Raw genomic sequence first — 21,884 nt, forward strand, 5'->3', positions numbered from 1 at the left:
TACGCGCGGAGCATGGCTCCTCTGCAGGACTCTTCCTCTGTCAAGATTGTAAGTTTTTAATTCACCTGACTCGGAATGGTCTCATGAACTATATATACTTTCCCGTAGACGTACAACGCGAAGGTCGCGTGTGTCCTCCCCGTCTTGCTTTCCGCCATTCGTGTCTCTCCTCCTTCGGACGGTCCCGCACATGATGGCAAGGAGATTGGGAAAGACATTGTTACATATGAGTACAAGCAGGTCAGTTGTTGCGACCTCGCTGTGTCCTGGCCTAATCGCGTTGCGTCTGGGTAGCCCGTTCCGATTCCCCCATACCTCATCGCCATTGCTATAGGTAACTTCCGCTACCGTGCGCTGCCCAAGGTCGAGGGCAAGGAGTGGTCGACGGGTATTTGGGCCGAGCCCGAGCTCATCGACGCTGCGTACTGGGAGTTTAGCGAGAACACTGGCAGGTTCGTGCCCGTTTACTAGTGCGAGCTTGGGTAACGGGGGGCTTAACTCGCGGTTGCTGGTGCCTAGGTTCCTCGCTACCGCGGAGAAGATCTTGCCGCCGTATAGGTTTGGGGTGTATGACCTTCTTGTTCTTCCTCCGTCGTTCCCTTACGGCGGTATGGAGAACGCGTGCCTCACCTTCCTCACACCCAGTACGTGAACAACAAGCGTGAAGTGAAACCTCACTCACCTGATTGGAACAGCTCTTCTTACTGGCGACCGTACACTTGTAAGGCGGACATTAGTTCTCTGTCAGCGCATATTCATGACATGCGCCTCATTCACAGGTGGATGTGGTCGTACACGAACTGACCCACTCCTGGTTTGGTAACGGCGTCACGTATGTGTGGCGGCTCAGTTGCTCCTTTCATGCTCTGACGACAGACTCTCGCAGACAAGCGAACTCGACGCACTTCTGGCTCAACGAGGGCTGGACGACGTACATCGAGCGTCTGCTCCTGCAGCTCCTGCACACGCCCGCCGACCGCGGCTTCTCGTTTCTCATCGGATACAAGTCGCTGCAAGACGCGCTGAAGCAGTACGAGGAGAACCCCAAGTACCAGCGGCTCGTGATCGACTTCGAGACGGGCGAGGACCCCGACGACGCGTACAGCACCGTCCCGTACGAGAAGGGCGCGAACTTCTTGTTGCACCTGGAACGCATGCTTGGGGGCTTGGACGTATTTTTGCCGTATATATATGAGTATGTGAGCACGTTCATGGGGAAGAGCATCACTACGGAGCAGTGGAAGGCGCATCTCTATGCGTACTTTGAGAAGCATGGGGGCGAGGAGAAGATCAAGGCGTTGGATAGCGTCAAGTGGGACGTGAGTAAATTGCACTTTGTCGTGGCTCGTATGCCAAAGGTGTATGCTGATGCTGGCGGGATGGCAGGAATGGCTGTATGGCGAAGGTCTCAAGCTTCCCGTGGAGATGGTCTACGACACCGCGCTCGCACGGGAAGCGTTCTCCCTTGCCGAGAAGTGGGATGCCTCTCGCTCCGAGGTGGACGTATCAAAGCTCGGGTTCCAGGCGAGCGACGTCGCGTCGTTCAACGCCAACCAGAAAAGTATGTCGATCTTCCGTTCACATCCTCTGAGTTAACTTTGTTTTCTTAATACCCCTCCTGCACCCTTCTACTACTAGTTGTCTTCCTCGAGCGCCTGCAGTCCTACGCCGCCCTCCCGACTTCGCACATCAAGCACCTCGGCCAGGTATACGCCTTTGATAGCACACCCAACGCCGAGCTCCGCTGGCGGTTCTACGAAGTCGCGTTGCTCGACCCGGCCTCGCCTGCAGCGAAGGAGTTCGCACCTGATGCGGCGAAGTGGGTCACTGGGACGGACGGGTCGGGCATCCTGCGTGGCCGGATGAAGTTTTGTAGGCCGACGTTTCGCGCGATCGCGAAGGCGAACAGGCTGCTTGCGCTGGAGGTATTCGCGGCGAACAAGGAGGCGTTCCACCCGATCGCGAGGAGACTGATCGAAAAGGTGCGTGCTTGCTGGGAGGCATTAATTGGTCTAGTGCTTGGAACTCACGGGGGGAATACGGCAGGACCTTGGCCTTGCGTGAATCATATACTTTCCCGTAGTTGGAGTCAAGGGGTAACAAGGATGTACAATTACAAGTGTACATTGTACCATCCGATCCGATGTGGACATGTATGTAGAAATAGTGCAGCAAATGTATCACAAATCTATCCCAGTGCCCATCTACTTAAACCCGCCCCAGAGGTCCCCGAACGCATCGTTGGTCTTCGGCGCCGCCGCACCGGTCGGGGCCGTACTCGCAGCCGGGGTGCTCCACACATCGCTTGTCGTGAACAGACTCTGCTGGGACGCGGGCGCAGGCGTGGCCCAGAGGCTCGACTGCGCCGGCGCGGCGGGGGCAGCGTTCCATCCCGAGTTCGCGCCCCACATCCCGACGCCTGCGTTGCCCATCATGCTCGTCTGCTGCGGGACCTGCTGTGGCTGCTGCTGTTGGGGCTGTTGAGGTTGCCCGAAACCACCCGCGCCACCCATCGCACCCCATGGATTTGCCTGTGCCGCTGCGCCGCCCATACCTCCGAACCCGCCGAATTGGCTTTGCGCCTGCGCAGGCGCTGCGCCGAACATACCTGCGCCTGCGCCTGCGCCACCGAATGCGTTTGCTTGGGCGGGGGCGGCGGTGGAGAAGAGGGACATGATCTCTGCCTTGACGTCCTTCTTGGGCTGCTCCTGCTCGGTGGGCTGCGGAGTCGAACTGGTAGGCGCGTGGAAGTCGAGCGAGAAGAGGTCGACAGCGGCGGATTGGGGCTGCTGTTGTTGTTGGGGCTGCTGCACGTGGGCCTGTTGAGCTTGTGGAGCAGGAATCGCTGCAGCGGGCGTGCGGGACGCGGCAATGGCGGTGGAGAGGAGCTGGTGTGGCTGGGTGGCCCGGGTCGCGTTGAGGGAGGAAACGGATGCGCGAGAGGCATGCGAGGGGGTGGGAGCTTGTGCGGGAGGAGCTGCGTGCGTGGGAGGTGCAACAGCAGCGGGGGCTGGGGCGTCTGCCTCGAGCACGGCGGGATCTTCGGGTGGGGGACCCTCGCGCGCCCAGCGGCGGGACTCATATTTGGAACGGATGTAGGACTCCATCTTGCTGTATGGAGGATGGGGTGTAAGGGCGGGCAGATGGAGAGATGAGGGGTGACGTACTGATCGGGTGGGATGTGTCCTGCTCTCAGATGTGCCTCCCAGTATAGGTTCGCTCTCCTGTTTCCCCACTTCTGTATTGACTTCACCAGCATGCGAGCTTTAGATAGAGATTCAGAAACCCAAGGAAGCATACTCACAGCCATCTGTTCGGGAGTCCAGACATCGAGATCCACGGACTTGACCTTGCTGATGTGGGTGCCCATGGAACGGTGGATGCCCGAGCATCGTATGCACAAGAACACGCCCCTAAGCATAGAAAGTCAGCTTAGTCCACATTCCTGTTGCTTGAAGGCACGAACAGGTTCCACGAAGCCCATCGCGGGTCTGTACATATAATCAGTCCAAAGTCACTCGACCCAGAGAAGGCGAGACGCACCATTGCGCTTGCAGTCAGCGCACGTCTTGTTCTCTGGTCTCTTCAGCAACTCGCGGAGAGTGCGCGCATGACGCTCTGTTGTTGCCTTGTCTTGTTTTGCCGACATGGTGGTGGTGGATGGGGGAAAAGGAACACGTTGAAGCAGTGCTCTGCACCGGACGCGTCGATATCTCCTTACATAAGCGCCCATTAACTCCTCAATCGACTTTAGTACATAGTTCTACGGCGCAGTTACTTGGTATTGCGATGCAAGTTGCGAACATGATTCAAATGTCACGGAAAAATTATCAGCGAAGCCAGTCTGCGGCCCAGTGGTACAAGTACAAGTTCCAAACAGATGATTTGTCCAGTACGTATCTCTGATATGCTCCCGTCTCCCGTCAGTTCACGCCATCCACCATTTTCCCCAACAAACGCTCTCTTAGCTGTATTAGCTCCATTTGTTTATCTCTGGCCTCCTGGAGCGCATGTCTCGCGAGTTCGATATTCTGCGCTCGCAGTCAGTTGCGGCGCAGCTTGCAAACACTTCCGGTGGTAGAGACGCACCGGAGGGAGTCCTTGGAATGCTTCTACTCTCGCCCGCTTCTCTTTAAGAGTGTGCTCTTGCTTCTTCAGCTGCTTCCGGAACGCCGAGAGCTCTGTTATGGACACGGCAGCTGTCTCTGGCATGTCGGACTGTCCGGTCGTCAGTGGTTAGCCATGACTATGTAGATAGCCTAGGGGCCCTGCAGCGTACCTGTAGCTCGCTGAGCTCTTTCTGGTACTCCTTCGCCTTTGCGATGAGTGCGGTTTTTCGGCGTTCGAGCTCAGAGACGGTGTCGGCGCTCTCTACGGTGGGTTGGAGAGAGTCGATCCATCTGATACAACGGCAACGTTGGGAACAGCCACAATGAGCAAGGTGGAATGCTGGATTCACCTGTCAATCAGTCTTCGCTCGTGCAGTATGGACTGGAGGTACTGTGTGAGCTCGACTTCGGCCTGTTGTGTTCGCAGTAGTGCGCGGTTCACGGCTACTTCTTCATGGTCCAACCGATCGATCACCGAGCTGTAACTGCACCAATATGGTCACATCACTTGTTCCAAGCAAGTCACGAAGGAGCCGGTACGTACACCGAAAAGCTAAGGTCTTCGACTCCGAGAGCGTCCGCGACGTCTTCGAGAGCATCCACATATAGCCCGGCCTCTGCAGAGGCCACCGTTTTCGGTAGTTCTGGCATCCTGCAAGATGTAAGTCGCCAGCTCGTTTACATGCTATGACTATGTCAGAAGAATACCTGTGGTCAGTTTATGGTATAAGCAATCGTGACGGTTAAGTTCAAGTTGTGAGTGGGCGTCAATGCTATGTGCGCTGAAAGCAACGCCACTGCGGCCAAAAACACGCTAGGTTAACACCATCGCGCAACTGGACTGGGGAATACAGAACGCCAACGAGATATACTGGACTCACGACGCTGATGGTAATTGTGCCAAATAACCTCGAACTCAACAGTATGCCTAACCTATCTGTTTGAGAGACCGTTGAGGGAACGCATAGGTACCGCACGAAGAACCAGAACATTGATAGAGGATGCAATAGACATGCAATATGATACATGGTAGACACAGGCGTACCTGTGGCAGATGCGAACTCAAGCTGAATTGGACCTCCCAGTACGCAGGCAGGTAGAATACAGATCGGAATATCACCGCTTCTGCACGGCGGTCTCTACAACGCAGTAGCATGAGCGTCATATGTGAACAATCGATGGGAGACATACCTCTCCGGGTCGCATCCTCCAGTAGCTGAGTGTCAACGTGTTCTGCGGGGAGTTGAACGTACCGAACGACGGAACCCCGGATGAAGCAGTTCTTGACCGCCATCTAAGGACGCGCTTGAGCGCATACTAACACGCGGCTTTAAGGACCACGTACCATGTGAGGATGTCTTGCCTCATCCTGCACCTTGATATTGTCAAGTCGGATGTTCAGGAACCTTGCAAGAGCCATGTAGTCCGTCTAGCGATGATCATACGAAACGCAGTAGACGTACTGGTCGACAGACTTGAGGGTCCCAGTGATGGAAAGGTCGTTCTTGAGTTCGACAGAGACCGTCTGGTCCGTGAGTGTCTTGAATACCGAGAAGATCAACTGTACGCGCGATGAGCAACCCAGGAAGAACGATGAACGAGAGTGGGCAGACTCTGACCATGGTGGCTGAGGACAAGGGGGATAGGATAGACGCTGTATGGACGCGTGGGTGTGATCTACGCGAGCCTCGGTGGCGGCAGTCCACATCTCTCCTCGAGTCCTCCACGTCGACATCCTCCCTTTCTCCCTCTCCCTCCCATCCATGGCCGACGCAAAGGCTCGCGCAGAAGCACGCAGGAAGGCCATCCTTGCGCGCGGCGGCGACCGCCTCGCTCGCATCACCACCTCCGCCCGTGGCGAGGAGGGTGCGTCATACATGCATGATGGTACGTCCTTGTCCCTATGTCGCTTTCGTATACAGCGCACCAACACACAAGACAGCCCCGTCACTGCCCAGTCGCGGCCTGACCGACTTTGTCGGCGAGACATCCGACATGCCTACACCTGCCCACTCGTCCACGCCCGGTACACGCAACGTCAGCGATGCGCACACGTCCCCTTTCAGCGCTGCCGGTCTCGGATCTGCTGCACCCGACCCGTCTGTATGGAGCGAAGAGCAGCAACAACAATTCATGAACGCCCTCCTTGGTGCCGCTGCTTCTGGTCAGTTTCCCGGTACAGAGCAACCGAGGCCGAGGGCATCGTCGATATCGTCATCGTCGACTGCGGTCGCACCGTCCATTGCTGCGTCTTCATCCACCGCCGTGCCCCCACCAGATGACCCAATGGCCGCGCTCATGTCCGCATTGCAACAAGGAGGTGCCGGAGCGCCGCCTGGGTTCCAGTTCCCTGGGGCAGGTGCTGCCGCTCAGAGCGCTGCACCGAAGCCGAAAACATTGCTGCAGAAGCTGATGCCAATTGTCCACGTTGTCTGCGCCTGGATGCTCCTTGCCTACTTCGTGCTCTGGAAAGAGCCCGAAGCATATGAAGTGAACACGCACGGCGGCATCGCAGGAAGCCGTTGGCGGCGTTGGGCAGACCTGGCTTACAAGGCGCCAGAAGACAACTTCAGCGTACAGACAGTTGTGAGTAAAGACACAAATTTCTTATGTAACCTAGCTTGACCATCGGATTTACAGCCGTTCTTCTGGGCGTTCACCACTCTCGCGCTCGTCCTCCATACGTGGCGTATATTCACAAGACTTGTGCGTAATCCAGGGCCGCTACTGTGCCGGTCAGGTACACTGACTCTCTCACTATGTTTCTTGCAGGATCCTATCCAGCCTCCGATGCTGCTTTCCTTCGCGCTGCCGCATCTGCCGCCACCATTACCTGCCGTCATCACAAATGGCCTCAAGTACCTGCAAATAGGAGGTGTCTTCCTGGACGACATCTCCGCACTGATCGTTGGGCTTGGGTTCCTCATCTGGGTGGCGACCTGGATCGCGACCTGATGATTGACTTTGGGGATTCTTGTTTGTACTTCTGCCCTGTACTAATGTTATAATCAGAGTCATGAGCGATCGATACGCCACGCAATCGGGACATCCTCTCCCCTGCAGTTATGTTCGTTACCGTCCTGAAAGTTTCATGGATGAGTGAGAAATTCTGGCATTATGTGGCTCTCGGTCATATTGACCAGCGAAGGAACCCTGGTCATCTTGTTTGTCACTAACCCTTCCACGGGCGCCAACGTGGATGGTTAGTTGGGCCGACCATCCGCAAATACTGGATTATTCGGATTCAACTCGAGAATGGTGAAGAGACCTGCCTAATGACTCATCTCTAGTTCGTCTCCTCGTCCTGCTGACCTCACGTTGATTCTTCCCCTTCAAAAGCGGAGACGCGCACCCACTTCCTCCTCTTCCCTCGCAGGGCTCGGGGGCCGACAGGTACGCGTCGTTGTGTGAGTGACTATGAAGACATATTGAGATTATCTCTGCATCATTCTACAACAAAACTACGAAAGCTACGACAATTTGTTGGATCTGGGTATCGTCCATTATCACTACGTCCTACCGATCGTAAGGGTCATCGTGAGGTCGTGGGGCTCAGCAACAGCCCAAGTACCGAGGCCCGAGGTTCCATCTGCGCGTGAACCCTCTCATCTACACATGCATCTAGAAAATGGTCGCCAACGCGCCATCATCCTCCTGGTGCCCCCTGCCGCCGCCCAACGCCATCGGCCCGTTCTTCCTGAACGTGAACCCGACCCAAACGCCCCGCGCAAACGGCTCCTCCTTCTCCCTCACGCGCTCGACGTGCCGCTGCTTCTCGATCACCTCTGCGTACTTCTCCATGTCCTGCGGCGACGTGAAGTCGTCGTAGTAGCCCGTGTCCTCGTCGCCTGTGAGCTCGGGCACGTACGGCGGGTCCGTCCCGCGCAGGTCGTCCCACTGGACCCCCTTGAAAAACGCGTGCTCGCGCAACTGCCCGAGCGTCGCGTATCGCACGCTTGCGTGTGCGATAAGTCTGCACCCCCGGGGCGTCAGTCAGACTTGAAGCGGCCATATCGATGTCATCTCTACGCACCGCGTGATGGCATCCCAAGCAGTATCGGTCAAGTTGAACACTTGGTCCTCTGGTGCGTCATATTCGGGCCGCCTGAGAACCGACGTCCACTTGTCCAAGTTCGTCCATGTTTCCTCGGGAGTCCGACCGCTGAACGGCGGGAAGCCGGCGAGGAACTCGAACAGGATGCACCCGAGCGACCAATAGTCGACTGAGAACGAATAAGGCTTGCCGCGCAGGACCTCTGGGGCCATGTAGTCTGGGGACCCAACGATCGAGTCCGCGTACCGCGGGATCTGCTGGCGGATAGAGCGGTAGATGGAGCGGCGCTCGAGGGTCGAGCGGTGGATGACTTCGTTCTCTTTTACGCGGTCGAGCTGCGCGGAGGTCAGATGGGCGTGTCACGACGGATTGCGATAGACCGCACCTTGACTTTGAGCGACTCGATACGTTGTGGGTTCAACGCGCCAGTCGCCAACCCAAAGTCAGTTAATTTAACATGACCTGTGCTATCCAAGAGGAAATTCTGCCATGGAGATCAGCACACGACCTGACGAACGGATGTTTGGGCATACCTCCGGCTTCAAGTCTCGGTGAATGTAACCCAATCTGTGCAGCTCGTTCACGGCGACGAACATCTCACTGATGTAGAACCTCGCGATCTCCTCTTTGAGCACGCCCGCGTTGTTGAGGAGGGTGCGGAAATCTCCTCCGGGGACATACTCCATCGCGAGGTAGACGAACGAAGGGTCCTGGAAAGCATACAGCAAGCGGACAAGCCAAGGGGTCTTGGTCGCAGTCAAGATGTCACGCTCGACGAGGACATGCCGGACCTAGCGGCGCACACGACCATCAGCCCCAGCACAGAAACAAACGATTGGCAGCACGCACCTCGTCCATCTTGAACAACGTCCGCTTGCGCATCTTCTTGAGCGCACACACCTCCCTCGTATCCGCCTTGCGTGCGAGGAAGACCTCTCCATAGCCTCCCTGTCCGACCTGGGCGATGATCTGGAATTGGTCGACCTTGAGCTTGATGCGCCGCTTGCGGAGGAGGGCGCGTTCGCGGCCTCGGTAGGACTTGAACTCCTGCGCGTACTCGGACTGGGTGAGCTGCCGCTTGGCGGTGTCCTCGTCGAAGCGCGCACGCCGCTCCTTGCGGGCAGCGATGTATCCGAGGAGGTTGAAGTAGTAATCAAGAAAGTCTTGAGGGCGCAAGACGGACGAGATCAGCCCGGGGCGGGGGTGGCACGGCGGGGTAGATCTGTGGCAGGGCGCGACACTCACATAGCTGGGCAACTGTAGCCTTTCTGCGGACCTCCGGGCTGTCGAGGAGCTCCTTCTCCCAGATCTTGAATCCGCCCTGCTTGAGGGTCGTGCCAGGCTTTGCGGTCTCCATCCTGATGTCTTTGTCGATGGTCATGCCCTTGGCTGTGGCCATGCGGATGTCGGGGACAGCCATGGTGAGGCCCTTGGCTGTATTCATATGTATGTCGGGCAACTCCGCCGGGTTCTGGGCTTTGGTGCGCGCCGCCATTGTTATCGATCAATGCACGCGGCGGCGTGGGCTGAAATGGGGTGGCGGGAGAGGGAATGAGGCGTGCGTGCAGGGCAGCCACCGTTGGAATGTGAACATGGCGTCCAAGATTGCCCAGATTGGCGCTCTCAGTGTTTCTGTTTCGCCCTTCACCGTCTCGCACATGTTCGCGGGAGCATTCGGCAGTCTCGATAACACGGTCTCCAAGTATACATCTACGTATGTACAGGGTTTCATGCACACACCGCGGACTCATCCAGCCTCGTCCTGCACAATGTCCGGCTCATCCAGCATGTTCCTCAGCACCTCGCATATTTGCGCATGCAGGCTTTCTGGACGGACGTTCAGAGTCGCGTCTGTGTCTAGGAACGGGAGGACTCACTTGCACGGTTCACCGCCTGGGTGTACTCCGCGTTCGCTTGCGCCATCTCCTCCTCCAGTACTTGCAGTCGTTCGACCTGAGTGGCCTTAGGGGGACAGCATGACACCGAACGCGACGTTCACGTACCTGCCTCTCCTCCGGGTCGGGCTCCGGCAGCGACTGGATCAGATACTCGATCTGCTTCGCCTTCACGATCAAGTCCGACACCAACTCCTTCTTGTTCGCTGTAAGACGTCTCAATTAGTCACAGAAAACGCGCTCAAGTACGCGTCTGACCTTCAAGCACGTCTGGTTGGTCATACTTGTCCGTATTACGCGACTTGGTCACCGGAATCTCCTGGCTGACCTGCAGAAAGTTGCTGCGCGAGGTGAGGTAGGCGATGCTACTCGACATAATCGTCAACAACTGCAAGGCGAGCGTAAGTGCCGGGGTAGGAGCTGCAGCCACAGGAAGAGACGTGCTTGTTGGATCTCATCTTGGAGTTGTGTGATACGGTCCATATGAGACAGTTCCTGCAGCATGACGCTGCTATGAGGGGCCCCGGCGTTGAATGCAGCGACGCCAGCAGAGAGCAGACATAGAATACGAGGCAGAGCCGGCTCGAGAGGCTGAGATGGGTTCACGAAACAAGCCTCCAGGCGCCCGCCCCGGCATCTTGGCATGCCTCGAAAAGGATATCCCGGATTAGTCAGCAGCCTCTATTACTCAGGCGCCCTCTCCCTCTGCTCAGACATCCGCGACTCAGCGTCCGACCACCACCACACTCAGCCCACACACCCCGCTATCCGTTTCTGCAACCATGGGTAATGATGGAGGAAGTATCCCAGATCGGCGCGATCTTGTAAAGAGCAAGCCCAAGGTGTGTTCTGTCCCATTGCCCTCCGTTACATCCCCACTGACCCGTCCCATTAGGCTGAGCAGGCAGACAGGGCCAACCAGATCCGCGCAATGTGGTTCTTCTGCGCACTATCAAAGGTATGTACTTAAACTCTCTCTGCGTTGGGCCCTTCGCTGACCAGTTATACAGCGTCCGCTACAAGAACCCATTGTATCATGTCCGTTAGGCAAGCTATATAACAAGGACGCGGTGCTCGAGTTCCTATTAGATCGGAAAGCGTTTGGTGCGGAGGGTGAGGTTGTATGTGGGCACATCCGGTCCCTGAAGGTACGTTCACTTTGTCTTCGATAGCTGGCGCAACTGCTGACTCCGCGTCCAGGATCTAAAGACCCTCAAACTCACCCGGAACACCGCCAAGGCTTCCCCACCTTCGTCTGACTCAGTACCTGACCGCGCGCCCTTCGTCTGCCCCCTCAACCTGAAGGAGATGAATGGCGTTCAGCCCTTCGTCTACCTCCAGCCTTGCGGTTGCGTCTTCTCACAAGCAGGACTCAAGACGGTCGCAGGGTCACCTCCCTCAAAATCCCCAAAAGCTGACGGTGAAGCGGGTAGTGACAAGGGCAAAGACGTAGCCTCTCTCGATCTCTGCCCACAATGCGGTGCAAAGTACGACCGCACGACCGACATCCTTATGCTCAACCCCCCACCCGAGGTCGAGGAAGACATGCGCGCCGCCATGGTGGCGAAGCGGTTACTCGAGCCAGCAAAGGGCAAGGGCAAGAAGCGCAAAGCAGCCGCTGTCGCTGCAGATGCTGCTGCTGAGCCTCCAGCGAAAAAGCAGGCTGCCGCTGTGCCGACGACGAATCCTAGTATTGTCGCAGCGAGCCGGGCGGTGGCGCAGGAACTCGCGAAGGAGGAGGCGAGGCGGAAAGCTGGCATGAGCGACGCGGTCAAGTCTCTGTACGCCCCGAAGGATGGGTCTAAGAAAAAGGAGACCTTCATGACTATGGGCACGTTCACGAGGGTGAGTCGGTCTTGTTGTACTGCTTTGAGGACTTGTGCTGACCATTACTGTGCAGTATGCGTAGGATGCCGCCTCTGGGTTATCGTGGTGCTTTCGGACTCTGTTTCGTGGATATTATGTATCGTGTATTGGTATCATCATAGTAGTCGTATCTGTATTACTGTCGTTCCAGCCCGCTGGATTTGGCCTATGCATTTTATAAGAGCTAGGCCTCGTCTCTGCACAGTCCGCCAAGCATAGTGAGGAGCACTGAATACGAATGAGTGTTGAGCCTCGAGCTGCAATTCGGAACAGTTGGGCCTAGACTGGGCCTGGATACAACAGTCGTCGATCGTCCAAGTTGGCAGGCGCCCGGTAATCTCGACAATTGAGGGGATCTGATTGGCTGGACAGCACAAACCCCACAGATTACGTAAAGCGTTACCTCACTTACCATTCGGAAATTATTACCAACCGTACTCGGCCAGTGTCGGACAGCGTCCCGCACGGCGTCGACCACAACCACCTCTGCTCTCTCTCCTACCACCACTCTCGCACATCATGGCTACAGCACTAGCTCGTCTCCAGCGCGCTCATGCGCACGCATCGTTCTCCATCGCCTCGTCTTCCACTCGCGCACTGGTGTACCTTCCCAGTCACCGACATGCCATGATGTCTGCTCTCTCGCATGACCGACCATCCCCGCCCCTACAGTCGACGACATCCAAGGCATCCACATCCTCGTCTCCTCTCCTAGGAGAGACGCCAGCGGTGGTTGTACCATCGTCCAAGCCGCCCAGTGCGAAGGACCTCTCCCCGAATGCTGCATCCCCACAAGTTGCGGCGCGGCCACCACCAGTACCCAAGGCCGAGCGGCCGCGTCCCAAGATCCGGGCGACCAAGGCAGCGATTACTCTCGTGAGTAACAGACATGTGTCGCATATCCCCAGACCGGACCTTACATGTGAAAACCACTCGCAGACACCCACCGCCGTCGAGAAGTTACGCAACCTGCTCAAGAGCCCGACACCACAGTTGATCCGGATTGGTGTGCGGAACAAGGGTTGTGCTGGGCTGTCGTACCACCTCGAGTACGTCGACAAGCCGGGCAAGTTCGACGAGGTCGTGGAGCAGGACGGAGTTAGGGTCCTGATCGACAGCAAGGCACTCTTCTCCATTATCGGCAGCGAGATGGACTGGAAGGAGGATGGCTTGAGGTGAGTAACACGCTGCATCTACTGTGTTGCCGTGGGTCGTGCTCACGTTCAAACCGTATCTGCAGCGCCAAGTTTGCGTTCAAGAACCCGAACATCAAGGATGCCTGCGGATGTGGGGAGTCCTTCACAGTCGGGTGATGGACCCTTCGTCGCGCATGTCCATGGACCTGTATACCTACGCTCACCCCCCTCACATCTCTAATCTCTACCATACCGCACTGTATTGCTACATATGATTAGACTGACTCGTGCGACGCAATCGATATCCTCTCCTTCTCCTATCGCGAACTACTACTACCTCTTGCCTGCCTGTCATAACGAACACTTTCGATGGATCCAATGATTATAACATTGACAACGAACGCAGTGAACGATGTGGCGTCCGAGAGGGCGTAGCGGATTGAGGCCGACGGCCTTGGAATTCAACAAGGACAAACAACGCCAGAGTTTCTGTTGACGCCTGTGCGCGAGCGTGTCAGCTCTCGTCTCTTCGCGTCTGCTCCTCGCCCGGCCTTGTCCTAGATTCTCTCGTCTGGGCTGCTTGTTTCGTCATGCCACGGAAACCGAAGACTATTCCCGGACCGTCAAGGTTGTCGGGCGTCCTCGCACGCCTTACACAGGAGCCCCGCCCGGTCCTTTCGAGCCTCAAGAGCTTGAAGCTCACATATGCGTACCGAAATGACCACTTCGGCGCACGGTACGTTGTATAATACTATGAACTATTCCGAGCCATATTCTGAGGTTGCGCGCAGCCATTTCGCAAAGGAGGACCTTCCACGAATACGGTACGCGAACCCGGCGGTCGACATCCAGGTCATTAAGCCGCTGAAGACGAAGGAGGAGACGTGGAAGCCAGAGATGGTCGTCGAGCTCAGTATGTTCCCCTCATCTTACCCACAAGTCCGTGCGGTGTGTTGATGTGCGAGCGTCCCGTGTGTAGAGAACGGCACGACGCACACCGTGGACATGGAGGGCAAGTGGTCGTCGGCCATCTTCCATGAACTCATGGACCTGTCTGCGGGCGCGTGGTGGCAGAGATGGAAGAACGAGCAGACGGCTGCGGGTCTGTCGACCACTCCCCCGCCGCCTCCGGTACCGCAAAAGAAGACGGGTGCGGCAGCGGTCTTGCCTTGACATTACCACACCATGTCGTTCAACCTTGTCGCCCACTCCACTGGTCATATCACACGCATACCTACACTGTAACCTATCCACTGCTATTGCTATTCCAACGCTCAGAATTCGAGAAGACCGCCTCGGAACCGGCGTACGAAGATGCTGAAGGTTAGGATTCCTCCGTAAGCAGAGAGCTCGAGTTATGGCGGAACAGACTCATTTGATGTGCATAACATAAGTCTACTGTATCATTGCAACGTGCGGACTCTCGATGCCTACTTGTCGCTCTCGCGGACTTGCAGTGGTTACAGCATTGTTGTACCATTTTGGAGCGGAGCTAGTGTTGTCGTTTAGAGTTGTCAATACAATCATCAGCATTACGCGGTCGGAGTTGCTCGGGGTCTGAAGCCCTCAGTGACACGTACTTCACGTCTCTCAGCCTGCAGTGCATCCACACCTTTCCCCACACTCATCTCCCGTTCAACATACTCGGCCATTGTCTCCTGCAGCTAACGCGGCGGAGACGACAAGCTAGGCATGCGGGCTCTCAGCTCACTCCTGGTCGTGGCCGCCATCCCGGCGGTCCTCGCGGTCAAGACTAATGACTTCAAGACCTGCTCCCAGGCTGGATTCTGTCGGCGGGGACGCGCTCTCTCCGCTCGGGCAGCAGAGAACCCTTCCTGGAGGTCCCCTTACTCAGTTGACGCGTCAAGCGTCGCTCTCTCTCCTGACCAGGCCGCGTTCACTGCGGGAGTGAAGTCATCCATCTACCCTGACGTCAAGTTCAGCCTCGATGTCCGGATACACGACGACGGTGTTGTGCGGGTCAGGATGGACGAGGTGGATGGCCTGAGGCAGCGATACAACGAAGCTGCGTCCTGGGCACTACTCGAGGAGCCGAAGGTCAGTCAGAAGATCCAGTGGAGCGTCGGGAAGGATGGCGTCCGTGCAGCATATGGTCCCAAGAACGATGTTCAGGTGGACGTGTCGTTTGAGCCTCTGAAGGTGACGCTCCGAAGGGACGGAAAGGAGCAGGTTGTGTTGAACAGCCGGGGGCTCCTCCACATGGAGCACTTCCGGACGAAGGAGTCGGTGGCGAAGAGCAAGGAGGGTATGGAGGTCCCCGAGGAGGGATTGGACACGGACGAGAATGCCCAGGTCGTGCTCGGAGCTCTTCCGCGCACCGCCTGGTTTGAGGGCGACTCGGAGGACGGTTGGTGGGAAGAGACCTTCAACTCGTTCACGGATCCCAAGCCGAGGGGTAGGTCGCTTAGACACTCATGTACATTCTATCGTTCTGAGCCGTTCAATAATAGGACCGGAGTCGTTGTCCATCGATATTGACTTCCCGAACCACGGCCATGTCTACGGTATCCCGCAACATGCGACACGCCTTGATCTCCCGCTTACCACTGGAGAGGGCGCACACTACACAGACCCCTACCGCCTCTATAATGCCGACGTGTTCGAGTACCTGGCCGACTCGACGATGTCACTCTACGGATCCATCCCTGTCATGTACGCTCACTCGGCGGACTCCACCATCGGTATCTTCAACGCCATAGGCTCCGAGACATGGATCGACATCGGTCGTCCGAGCCCGAAGTCGACTACTTCCCACTGGATCTCAGAAACTGGAATCCTCGACATCTTTGTCCTCCCCGGTCCTACACCCGCAGACATTTTTGGCCAGTACACCCGACTCACTGGAACGCCCGCGCTCCCTGCGCACTGGGCACTCGGATACCATCAATGCCGCTGGAACTACATCAGCTCTGACGATGTTCGGGCCGTGCAGAAGCGTTTCGATGAGGAGGATATTCCAGTTGACGTTTTCTGGCTCGATATTGAGTACGCCGAGGACCACAAGTACTTCATCTGGGACAAACGGCACTTCCCCGACCCCGTCGACATGATCAAGGACGTCGAAGCCATTGAGCGAAAGGTCGGTATTCCACACGTCCACGTCTCGCCTTGATTGCTACTAATCGCGACTATGTAGATGGTGGTCATCGTCGACCCGCACCTCAAGCGCACGGATGATTACCCGGTGTACAAGCAGGCAAAGGATCTCGGCCTGCTTGTGAAGAAAGGAGATGGCCAGACTGACTACGAGGGTTGGTGCTGGAGTGGCAGTAGCGCGTGGGTCGACTTCTTCCACCCGGGAAGCTGGGACTGGTGGAAGTCCCTCTTCAAGGTGACGCCGCAAGGCGAGCAGTGGTCATGGGTGGAGAGCACTGTCAACACCGGCATCTGGAATGACATGAACGAGGTATGTCATCCGATAGGCTGGCGAACACCACGCTGATGGCTCGACAGCCTTCGATCTTCAACGGACCTGAGATCAGTATGCCTCGCGAGAGTATCCACCATGGCGGCTGGGAACATCGTGACCTGCACAACATCAACGGCATGCTCTTCGTACGTGCAACCGCTGTCTGGAAGTTAATCACACGTACTGATTGCCATACAGCACAACTTGACGTCGCAAGCCGCAGCGGCCAGGACTGATCTTCCCAAGCGTCCGTTTGTCCTGACCCGCTCGTTCTACGCCGGCTCGCAGCGCTTCGGTGCGATGTGGACTGGGGACAACCTCGGCACCTGGGACCACATGGCTGTTGGTGTCAAGATGGTGCTCGCCAACAACATCGCTGGCTTCAGCTTCGCTGGATGTGCGTATGTTCTTGTCATCGTGACGCTTAGTTTCTGACCAGACCGGCAGCTGACGTCGGAGGCTTCTTCGGCAACCCTGAGCCCGAGATGCTCGTGCGTTGGTACGGCGTTGGCGTGTTCTCGCCTTTCTTCCGTGCCCACGCGCACATCGACACGAAGCGTCGTGAGCCATTCCTGCTCGACGAACCGTACAAGAGCATCGTGCGCGATATGTTGCGCCTTCGCTACAGCATGCTCCCTGTCTGGTACACCGCATTCCGTGAGGCCAGCGTGACGGGTCTCCCCGTTGTGCGTCCGCACTTCGTCGTGTTCCCGCACGACGAGAACGGCTTCTCGCTCGACGACCAGTTCTTCATTGGAAGCTCTGGACTCCTGGTCAAGCCTGTCACTCAAAAGGGCGTTACCGAGGAGACAGTGTATCTTCCGGCTGAGGACCAGGTGCGGCTTGTTTTTGTGTTGATGTCTCATGACCCGGCTGACGTTCTGTGCTAGGTGTACTATGACTACTTCAACCACAATGTGTACCCCAGTACCTCAAAGGGCAAGGAGATCACCGTCCCCGCCGAGCTCCACCAAATCCCCCTCCTCATCCGCGGCGGCTCCATCGTATCGACACGGGAACGCCCCCGCCGCTCCTCCCCGCTGATGAAGAAGGACCCCTTCACCCTCCGCGTAGCTCTCAGCAATGATGGCATCGCCCGGGGCGAACTTTACCTCGACGACGGGGAGACGTACTCGCACCGCGACGGCAAGTTCATCTGGCGCGAATTCATCGCCGAGAAGCCCGCGAAGAAGAGCAAGGGTGTACGCATCAGCAGCCGCGACCTCGCCGCGCAGAAGCCCACCGAGGCAGTCGACCAGGTTGCGTTGGCTACTTATGACAGCAGCAACGACTTTGCGAAGAACGTCGCGGACGTTCGCGTCGAGAAGGTCGTTGTCCTTGGGCTTATGACCAAGCCCTCGAGCGTTACTACTGGCGGAAAGGAACTCCAGTGGACGTTCACGCCAGGTGTTGCCGCTTCCGCCAAGCAGGAGGGCACGGCAAGCGAACTTGTCATCAAGGACCCGAAGTTGAGCATCACGAGCGACTGGGAGATCCTTGTTCAGGCATAGACGACGTTAGATACCGTTGCCGCTGAGTCTTATCCTTTGTTTTTGCTCTGGTGATACACTACGCTATATATCTGTGGATTTTCCAGAACGCGGGGCCAGAGCGATACGACACCCTTGATCTCCTGAAGCAGCAAGTTTGTGCTGCTGTCTTGACTTGACGATCCGCCGGTGGCGTACTGAAACATTTAGTGGCAAAACCCATTTTGACAGTGCAGCGGCGAGATGAGAGCAATCGAGAGTCATGGGATTCAATGGGCAATGCGGCGATCCACATAATGGGCATAAGGTGAATAAGCAAGTTCCCTCTCCCTCAAACCGATCCAGTAAAAGCTATAGCGTTACCTAGATCCTCCTGCTGCCAGCTTTACTTGGCACGCTTCCCTTGAGACGTCAAGATACAGTAGCCTCTTGGCATTAACGCAGTGGTCTGGAGCCCTCGAACTACTCCTCGGTCGCCGTATGTGAGTACCACTTCCCTTCGATCTATTTCCCGTGGCAAGGTGTTCGATGAAGTGACCAGCCGCTCACGCGGGCGCCGCTGGGCGTGCATCGCAACTCGCTTATCTTCCAAAGCGAGAGTCTCTCATTCCTCCTCTCGCTTGTATCCATGGCATGGAACCATCCTCGCTTCTCGAGCTTCAGCTACCTAACGCTAACACAAAGTTGTTCTCTCACAGTCCACCCACCAGTTCAGGGCGCTGTGCCACTAAGCTCCGTTGACAATATGTGGCCTGTGGTCCCCCAACGTCATTTCCCTAAAGGCGCAATGACTCTGTCGAAACAACGTTGGTCTTCACCGGCACAGGTTCTCTTGCGGAACCTTCTTCGGCATCCACAAAGCTGCACCCACGCTATCTTCTGCCTTGAAGCCTACAAGACCGGCCGCGAGACGCACCTTTCCTACAACTACCTCTCTCCCTCGTTGTCATGTCCACTGCACCTGGAATCGCCACCGATGTGGAGACCGTCGACGACAAGCCCCGCAACATCATCCTTGAGCAAGCCGTCCTGACCTTAGATGATGATACGCTCCACGGTTCAGTATCTTGTCCCCGAAGGAGCCGGGTATGGTTGAAGATAGACTTTCTCGTGCTCCCTGTCGTCACCATGATCTACTTGCTTGCTTGTCTGGTTCGTCGCACATCACGTCGTCTCACTGGTAGACCGCTATGCTGATCAGCACGCAACTTGACCTCCAGGACCTGGCAAACATTGGCAACGCACGAATTGCCGGTCTTCAGCAGAAATTGGGCATTTCGGATGCGCAGGTGCGTTTCCCCTAGCATATGACGCGACCACGCTTATATCCTTTGCAGTTCAGCATCGCCATGACGGTCGCACTCATGTGAGTCCTTTGATCCCCCCCTCCCCCTCATATACAATGTCGAGATTGACGTATGGGCAGCCCGCCTATTGCCCTTAATATTCCTTCCAATTATCTCATGATAGTGAGCCTACCCCTTAGAATGAAGCACGTTGTCTGTGCTCAGTGGTCGCTGCTAGATTGTCGGCCCGCATATCTTCCTGCCCGTCATACTGATCCTCCTGGGCCTCAGTAGTGCTCTTCAAGGTGATACTCCCCTGAACATAGATGTTGTTCGAACTCATTACTCAGGTCACGTTGATTATACAGGGGTGGTGACAACATACCCTGCATTCATCGCCTGTCGATTTTTCACCGGACTTTTCTCAGGTACCGATTCGCCTCTCGTTAGCAGTCGGGTCTAACGGTGACGTCTTCTACTTGTTTCTGGTAGGGGCCCTCTTGCCTGGTCTTTCGATATATCTCGCCTGTTACTATCCTCGCCGAATGTTACAAGTCAGGTGAGCTCTACTCGGGTTCATTCCTCGCTCATCTTCATATTCTTGCTGATGGTCTATAGAATGGCAATCATGTTCACTGCCATCCCATGTGCGACCTGCACATCGGGCCTAATTGCTGCTGGAATCATACATATGGACGGCGTTGGCCATATACCGGGATATGGGTGGCTATTCCTGTTGGTAGGTCTTTTCTTACACTTCTTCCCCGTACGACACTCTGAGATTCTACTGCCTGGCAGGATGGCATCGCGTGTATTATATTCGGTCTTGCTTGTATCTGGGTCATGCCGAAGGGTCCGACACGCATATCTCTCCTGAACGAAGCGGAGAAACTATACGTCACTCATGTGCTGGTCGAAGACGATGTCGCGACGGAGACAAACAACCTTAGCCCTTTCTGGTACGAGATGCGCCGTGTCTTAGCGCAACCACACGTCCTAGTCATGGCATTAGCTGGATTTTTTGCTGGTATGTCGCACATATCTACTAATTGCCTCGTGTAATATTGATTGTCGACCTAGATGTCACGACTGTTGGGCTAGGCTAGTGCGTAGCTCTTCGCAGATTTATCGCGGGGCACCTCTTTAACCAAATGAGCAGCTTCCTGCCTAGTATCATTGCAGGGATGGGTTTCGAGGGCTCCAAGGCTCAGCTGATGAGCGTACCGCCATTCATCTTGGGCGCGATAGGTGAGTTTGGTTGCCTTCATCTCTCAGATTCGTTGCCTCAATCCCTCCAGTTTCTCTCCTCGTAGCGCTAGTATCAGACCGGTATGGCCACCGAGGGGTCACCACCAGTATCTGCGCCGCCATATCATCCGCGGGCTTTGCTATATACATCGGTGAGTCAGGACATTCCCGGCCATGCTGTGTCCTGGTAAACTCATACTTGCAACTCCTCTAGCTTCCGACCAGACCTCTCTACGCTACATGTCCCTATTCCTTGCCGTACCCGGGAGCCTATGTGCCTGGCCCGCTCTGGCCACATGGCTAGTGAACAACACGGCACCCATAGTCCGGCGCACGACCGCCATTGCTTTCTCCGGTACGATCACCCAATTCGGCGGCATCCTCTCGGTGTGGTTGTATGGAACGATATCAGCTCCGCCTGATTATACATCCGCGACCGTGACGCTGCTCGCCTTCCAGATCGGCGTTGTCATCTGCGCAATGTTGTGTTTCGTGTATTTAGGCTCCGAGAACAGGCGGAAGAAGCTGGCCCGGGAGGCGTACGGAGAACGGCCGCCGCATGAGGTCCCTGTGTCCAACGAGAGCATCTGGTTTGAGTACGTCATGTAGCGCTGTTATAAGAACATGCTCAGAGAATACTTCGGATCGTGGTACCAATGAATGGAGGTGATCAAATACCCGTAACAGCGTACTTACACTGCGGGGTGACTATGCAGCGTAGTGCACCCTTCATTTCACATACCACTCCGCCCTCTACGAGGTCAGCAGCTTGGTATCAATTGAATCTGATTATCCACTTACCGGTCAACTTCCTTGCCGCCACCCGCTTGAGCTGCGAGGACGTCTTCCATGACGCTCGACCATCATGCACAAGCATGGTCCCTCTGGGCCTCCGTGGCAAAGTCTCCGCCTCTAGCGGCCGGAAGGACGACGCGGAACCGTTCGAGGTTCGGAAACGTGAACATGATAAAATGCGCTGACCATATAAGGATCATCAACTCCGTCGCCAACCGGAGTCGCGGAGAGGTCGCGTACCCGCATGGTAGGAGAGGACAGCAATGACGAAGGCTCCGAATTGGTATCACCGGACTCTGTTGAGAAGGCGGTACGCACAGCAAGCTTGACCACGGACAGACGTGGATAGTAGGTTCAGTTGCACAATTTCGCAAGCTCACAAAACGGCACCAGTACACAAGGCGAACAAACAAGGCGTATGACTAGCCCCCACACTCGTTCACTTTCTCTAATAAATAGTAGTCGTAACGACTTCTTCAAGCAGTGTGTCGCAGTACTAGTCTTCAAGCTTTATGGGACAGTCGCGGCATGGCTAACAAATAATCAAATTCGAGACATGGTAAAACAGGATGCAT

The 21,884-nt window shown here is 56.2% G+C and overlaps 12 protein-coding genes across 12 annotated transcripts in view; 7 read left to right on the top strand and 5 right to left on the bottom strand.

The window, feature by feature from the left end:
• L226DRAFT_514097 (zincin) overlaps positions 1–2,221 on the top strand; it is a 6,650-nt gene extending 4,429 nt beyond the window's left edge. Inside the window, exons 5-13 of the mRNA XM_067678397.1 lie at positions 109–240; positions 295–452; positions 520–644; positions 696–721; positions 780–832; positions 887–1,319; positions 1,387–1,561; positions 1,639–1,982; positions 2,047–2,221. Coding sequence (XP_067531409.1) covers positions 109–240; positions 295–452; positions 520–644; positions 696–721; positions 780–832; positions 887–1,319; positions 1,387–1,561; positions 1,639–1,982; positions 2,047–2,064 — 1,464 coding nt within the window. The 3' untranslated portion in view covers positions 2,065–2,221. The remainder of the gene's footprint in view (positions 1–108; positions 241–294; positions 453–519; positions 645–695; positions 722–779; positions 833–886; positions 1,320–1,386; positions 1,562–1,638; positions 1,983–2,046) is intronic.
• On the bottom strand, positions 2,045–3,709 carry L226DRAFT_615951 (ArfGap-domain-containing protein). Its single transcript, XM_067686843.1, has 5 exons — positions 3,544–3,709; positions 3,467–3,491; positions 3,305–3,413; positions 3,168–3,247; positions 2,045–3,111 (listed from the first exon to the last, which is right to left on the bottom strand). Exons 1-5 carry the CDS (start codon positions 3,647–3,649, stop codon positions 2,205–2,207), a joined length of 1,227 nt encoding a protein of 408 aa, XP_067531410.1. The 5' UTR covers positions 3,650–3,709; the 3' UTR covers positions 2,045–2,204.
• A 214-nt stretch (positions 3,710–3,923) lies between these two features.
• L226DRAFT_574496 (uncharacterized protein) lies at positions 3,924–4,760 on the bottom strand (the record flags this gene model as incomplete). Its single annotated transcript, XM_067685054.1, has 5 exons — positions 3,924–4,031; positions 4,090–4,218; positions 4,280–4,400; positions 4,460–4,594; positions 4,654–4,760. 5 exons carry the CDS (start codon positions 4,758–4,760, stop codon positions 3,924–3,926), a joined length of 600 nt encoding a protein of 199 aa, XP_067531411.1.
• A 465-nt stretch (positions 4,761–5,225) lies between these two features.
• Positions 5,226–5,731, bottom strand: L226DRAFT_574497 (U6 snRNA-associated Sm-like protein LSm2; the record flags this gene model as incomplete). Its single annotated transcript, XM_067685055.1, has 5 exons — positions 5,226–5,248; positions 5,301–5,403; positions 5,455–5,515; positions 5,573–5,670; positions 5,723–5,731. The coding sequence occupies 5 exons, from the start codon at positions 5,729–5,731 to the stop codon at positions 5,226–5,228; spliced, it is 294 nt and encodes a 97-aa protein (XP_067531412.1).
• A 94-nt stretch (positions 5,732–5,825) lies between these two features.
• L226DRAFT_562663 (uncharacterized protein) lies at positions 5,826–7,172 on the top strand. Its single transcript, XM_067683515.1, has 4 exons — positions 5,826–5,996; positions 6,052–6,695; positions 6,750–6,815; positions 6,882–7,172. The coding sequence occupies exons 1-4, from the start codon at positions 5,873–5,875 to the stop codon at positions 7,062–7,064; spliced, it is 1,017 nt and encodes a 338-aa protein (XP_067531413.1). The 5' UTR covers positions 5,826–5,872; the 3' UTR covers positions 7,065–7,172.
• A 558-nt stretch (positions 7,173–7,730) lies between these two features.
• Positions 7,731–9,607, bottom strand: L226DRAFT_469498 (kinase-like protein; the record flags this gene model as incomplete). Its single annotated transcript, XM_067676226.1, has 6 exons — positions 7,731–8,082; positions 8,143–8,498; positions 8,549–8,647; positions 8,697–8,954; positions 9,013–9,326; positions 9,409–9,607. The coding sequence occupies 6 exons, from the start codon at positions 9,605–9,607 to the stop codon at positions 7,731–7,733; spliced, it is 1,578 nt and encodes a 525-aa protein (XP_067531414.1).
• Positions 9,608–9,826: 219 nt separating this feature from the next.
• Positions 9,827–10,669, bottom strand: L226DRAFT_514115 (uncharacterized protein). Its single transcript, XM_067678398.1, has 5 exons — positions 10,503–10,669; positions 10,317–10,446; positions 10,167–10,264; positions 10,041–10,116; positions 9,827–9,990 (listed from the first exon to the last, which is right to left on the bottom strand). Exons 1-5 carry the CDS (start codon positions 10,560–10,562, stop codon positions 9,911–9,913), a joined length of 444 nt encoding a protein of 147 aa, XP_067531415.1. The 5' UTR covers positions 10,563–10,669; the 3' UTR covers positions 9,827–9,910.
• A 111-nt stretch (positions 10,670–10,780) lies between these two features.
• Positions 10,781–12,077, top strand: L226DRAFT_492575 (DUF602-domain-containing protein). The gene is made up of 5 exons (XM_067677393.1): positions 10,781–10,900; positions 10,954–11,016; positions 11,069–11,206; positions 11,259–11,903; positions 11,959–12,077. Exons 1-5 carry the CDS (start codon positions 10,841–10,843, stop codon positions 11,965–11,967), a joined length of 915 nt encoding a protein of 304 aa, XP_067531416.1. The 5' UTR covers positions 10,781–10,840; the 3' UTR covers positions 11,968–12,077.
• Positions 12,078–12,471: 394 nt separating this feature from the next.
• L226DRAFT_514121 (uncharacterized protein) lies at positions 12,472–13,459 on the top strand. Its single transcript, XM_067678399.1, has 3 exons — positions 12,472–12,800; positions 12,864–13,099; positions 13,165–13,459. The coding sequence occupies exons 1-3, from the start codon at positions 12,552–12,554 to the stop codon at positions 13,235–13,237; spliced, it is 558 nt and encodes a 185-aa protein (XP_067531417.1). The 5' UTR covers positions 12,472–12,551; the 3' UTR covers positions 13,238–13,459.
• A 118-nt stretch (positions 13,460–13,577) lies between these two features.
• L226DRAFT_538661 (uncharacterized protein) lies at positions 13,578–14,415 on the top strand. Its single transcript, XM_067681540.1, has 3 exons — positions 13,578–13,796; positions 13,852–13,973; positions 14,040–14,415. Exons 1-3 carry the CDS (start codon positions 13,651–13,653, stop codon positions 14,231–14,233), a joined length of 462 nt encoding a protein of 153 aa, XP_067531418.1. The 5' UTR covers positions 13,578–13,650; the 3' UTR covers positions 14,234–14,415.
• A 257-nt stretch (positions 14,416–14,672) lies between these two features.
• Positions 14,673–18,116, top strand: L226DRAFT_514128 (alpha-glucosidase). The gene is made up of 7 exons (XM_067678400.1): positions 14,673–15,476; positions 15,532–16,160; positions 16,218–16,487; positions 16,535–16,636; positions 16,689–16,887; positions 16,938–17,326; positions 17,381–18,116. Exons 1-7 carry the CDS (start codon positions 14,753–14,755, stop codon positions 17,999–18,001), a joined length of 2,934 nt encoding a protein of 977 aa, XP_067531419.1. The 5' UTR covers positions 14,673–14,752; the 3' UTR covers positions 18,002–18,116.
• Positions 18,117–18,717: 601 nt separating this feature from the next.
• On the top strand, positions 18,718–21,142 carry L226DRAFT_615961 (MFS general substrate transporter). Its single transcript, XM_067686844.1, has 13 exons — positions 18,718–19,132; positions 19,201–19,269; positions 19,318–19,346; positions 19,407–19,449; positions 19,505–19,571; positions 19,635–19,694; positions 19,759–19,825; positions 19,885–20,005; positions 20,065–20,293; positions 20,347–20,371; positions 20,426–20,514; positions 20,565–20,666; positions 20,729–21,142. The coding sequence occupies exons 1-13, from the start codon at positions 18,929–18,931 to the stop codon at positions 21,121–21,123; spliced, it is 1,500 nt and encodes a 499-aa protein (XP_067531420.1). The 5' UTR covers positions 18,718–18,928; the 3' UTR covers positions 21,124–21,142.
• The last annotated feature ends 742 nt before the right edge of the window (positions 21,143–21,884 follow it).

Source organism: Lentinus tigrinus (assembly GCF_003813185.1).
Source record: "Lentinus tigrinus ALCF2SS1-7 unplaced genomic scaffold L226scaffold_34, whole genome shotgun sequence".
Lineage (NCBI taxonomy): Eukaryota > Fungi > Basidiomycota > Agaricomycetes > Polyporales > Polyporaceae > Lentinus > Lentinus tigrinus.

Excerpts from the sequence above, each read along its gene's own strand:
- L226DRAFT_615951 (XM_067686843.1), bottom strand. The coding sequence starts at position 3,649 with ATGTCGGCAAAACAAGACAAGGCAACAACAGAGCGTCATGCGCGCACT. Across the intron at positions 3,248-3,304 it reads GGACTCCCGAACAGATGGCT|TCAATACAGAAGTGGGGAAA; the intron begins GTGAGTATGCTT and ends ATGCTGGTGAAG. Across the intron at positions 3,112-3,167 it reads GGACACATCCCACCCGATCA|CAAGATGGAGTCCTACATCC; the intron begins GTACGTCACCCC and ends TCCTCCATACAG.
- L226DRAFT_562663 (XM_067683515.1), top strand. The coding sequence starts at position 5,873 with ATGGCCGACGCAAAGGCTCGCGCAGAAGCACGCAGGAAGGCCATCCTT. Across the intron at positions 6,696-6,749 it reads ACTTCAGCGTACAGACAGTT|CCGTTCTTCTGGGCGTTCAC; the intron begins GTGAGTAAAGAC and ends TCGGATTTACAG. Across the intron at positions 6,816-6,881 it reads GGCGTATATTCACAAGACTT|GATCCTATCCAGCCTCCGAT; the intron begins GTGCGTAATCCA and ends TGTTTCTTGCAG.
- L226DRAFT_514115 (XM_067678398.1), bottom strand. The coding sequence starts at position 10,562 with ATGCTGCAGGAACTGTCTCATATGGACCGTATCACACAACTCCAAGAT. Across the intron at positions 10,265-10,316 it reads CCAACCAGACGTGCTTGAAG|CGAACAAGAAGGAGTTGGTG; the intron begins GTCAGACGCGTA and ends GACGTCTTACAG. Across the intron at positions 10,117-10,166 it reads CCGACCCGGAGGAGAGGCAG|GTCGAACGACTGCAAGTACT; the intron begins GTACGTGAACGT and ends AAGGCCACTCAG.
- L226DRAFT_492575 (XM_067677393.1), top strand. The coding sequence starts at position 10,841 with ATGGGTAATGATGGAGGAAGTATCCCAGATCGGCGCGATCTTGTAAAG. Across the intron at positions 10,901-10,953 it reads TTGTAAAGAGCAAGCCCAAG|GCTGAGCAGGCAGACAGGGC; the intron begins GTGTGTTCTGTC and ends CCGTCCCATTAG. Across the intron at positions 11,017-11,068 it reads TCTTCTGCGCACTATCAAAG|CGTCCGCTACAAGAACCCAT; the intron begins GTATGTACTTAA and ends CCAGTTATACAG.
- L226DRAFT_514121 (XM_067678399.1), top strand. The coding sequence starts at position 12,552 with ATGATGTCTGCTCTCTCGCATGACCGACCATCCCCGCCCCTACAGTCG. Across the intron at positions 12,801-12,863 it reads CCAAGGCAGCGATTACTCTC|ACACCCACCGCCGTCGAGAA; the intron begins GTGAGTAACAGA and ends AACCACTCGCAG. Across the intron at positions 13,100-13,164 it reads TGGAAGGAGGATGGCTTGAG|CGCCAAGTTTGCGTTCAAGA; the intron begins GTGAGTAACACG and ends CCGTATCTGCAG.
- L226DRAFT_538661 (XM_067681540.1), top strand. The coding sequence starts at position 13,651 with ATGCCACGGAAACCGAAGACTATTCCCGGACCGTCAAGGTTGTCGGGC. Across the intron at positions 13,797-13,851 it reads AATGACCACTTCGGCGCACG|CCATTTCGCAAAGGAGGACC; the intron begins GTACGTTGTATA and ends GGTTGCGCGCAG. Across the intron at positions 13,974-14,039 it reads AGAGATGGTCGTCGAGCTCA|AGAACGGCACGACGCACACC; the intron begins GTATGTTCCCCT and ends TCCCGTGTGTAG.
- L226DRAFT_514128 (XM_067678400.1), top strand. The coding sequence starts at position 14,753 with ATGCGGGCTCTCAGCTCACTCCTGGTCGTGGCCGCCATCCCGGCGGTC. Across the intron at positions 16,488-16,534 it reads TCTGGAATGACATGAACGAG|CCTTCGATCTTCAACGGACC; the intron begins GTATGTCATCCG and ends ATGGCTCGACAG. Across the intron at positions 16,888-16,937 it reads TGGCTTCAGCTTCGCTGGAT|CTGACGTCGGAGGCTTCTTC; the intron begins GTGCGTATGTTC and ends CCAGACCGGCAG.
- L226DRAFT_615961 (XM_067686844.1), top strand. The coding sequence starts at position 18,929 with ATGTCCACTGCACCTGGAATCGCCACCGATGTGGAGACCGTCGACGAC. Across the intron at positions 20,372-20,425 it reads ACGACTGTTGGGCTAGGCTA|CTTCCTGCCTAGTATCATTG; the intron begins GTGCGTAGCTCT and ends CCAAATGAGCAG. Across the intron at positions 20,667-20,728 it reads GGGCTTTGCTATATACATCG|CTTCCGACCAGACCTCTCTA; the intron begins GTGAGTCAGGAC and ends CAACTCCTCTAG.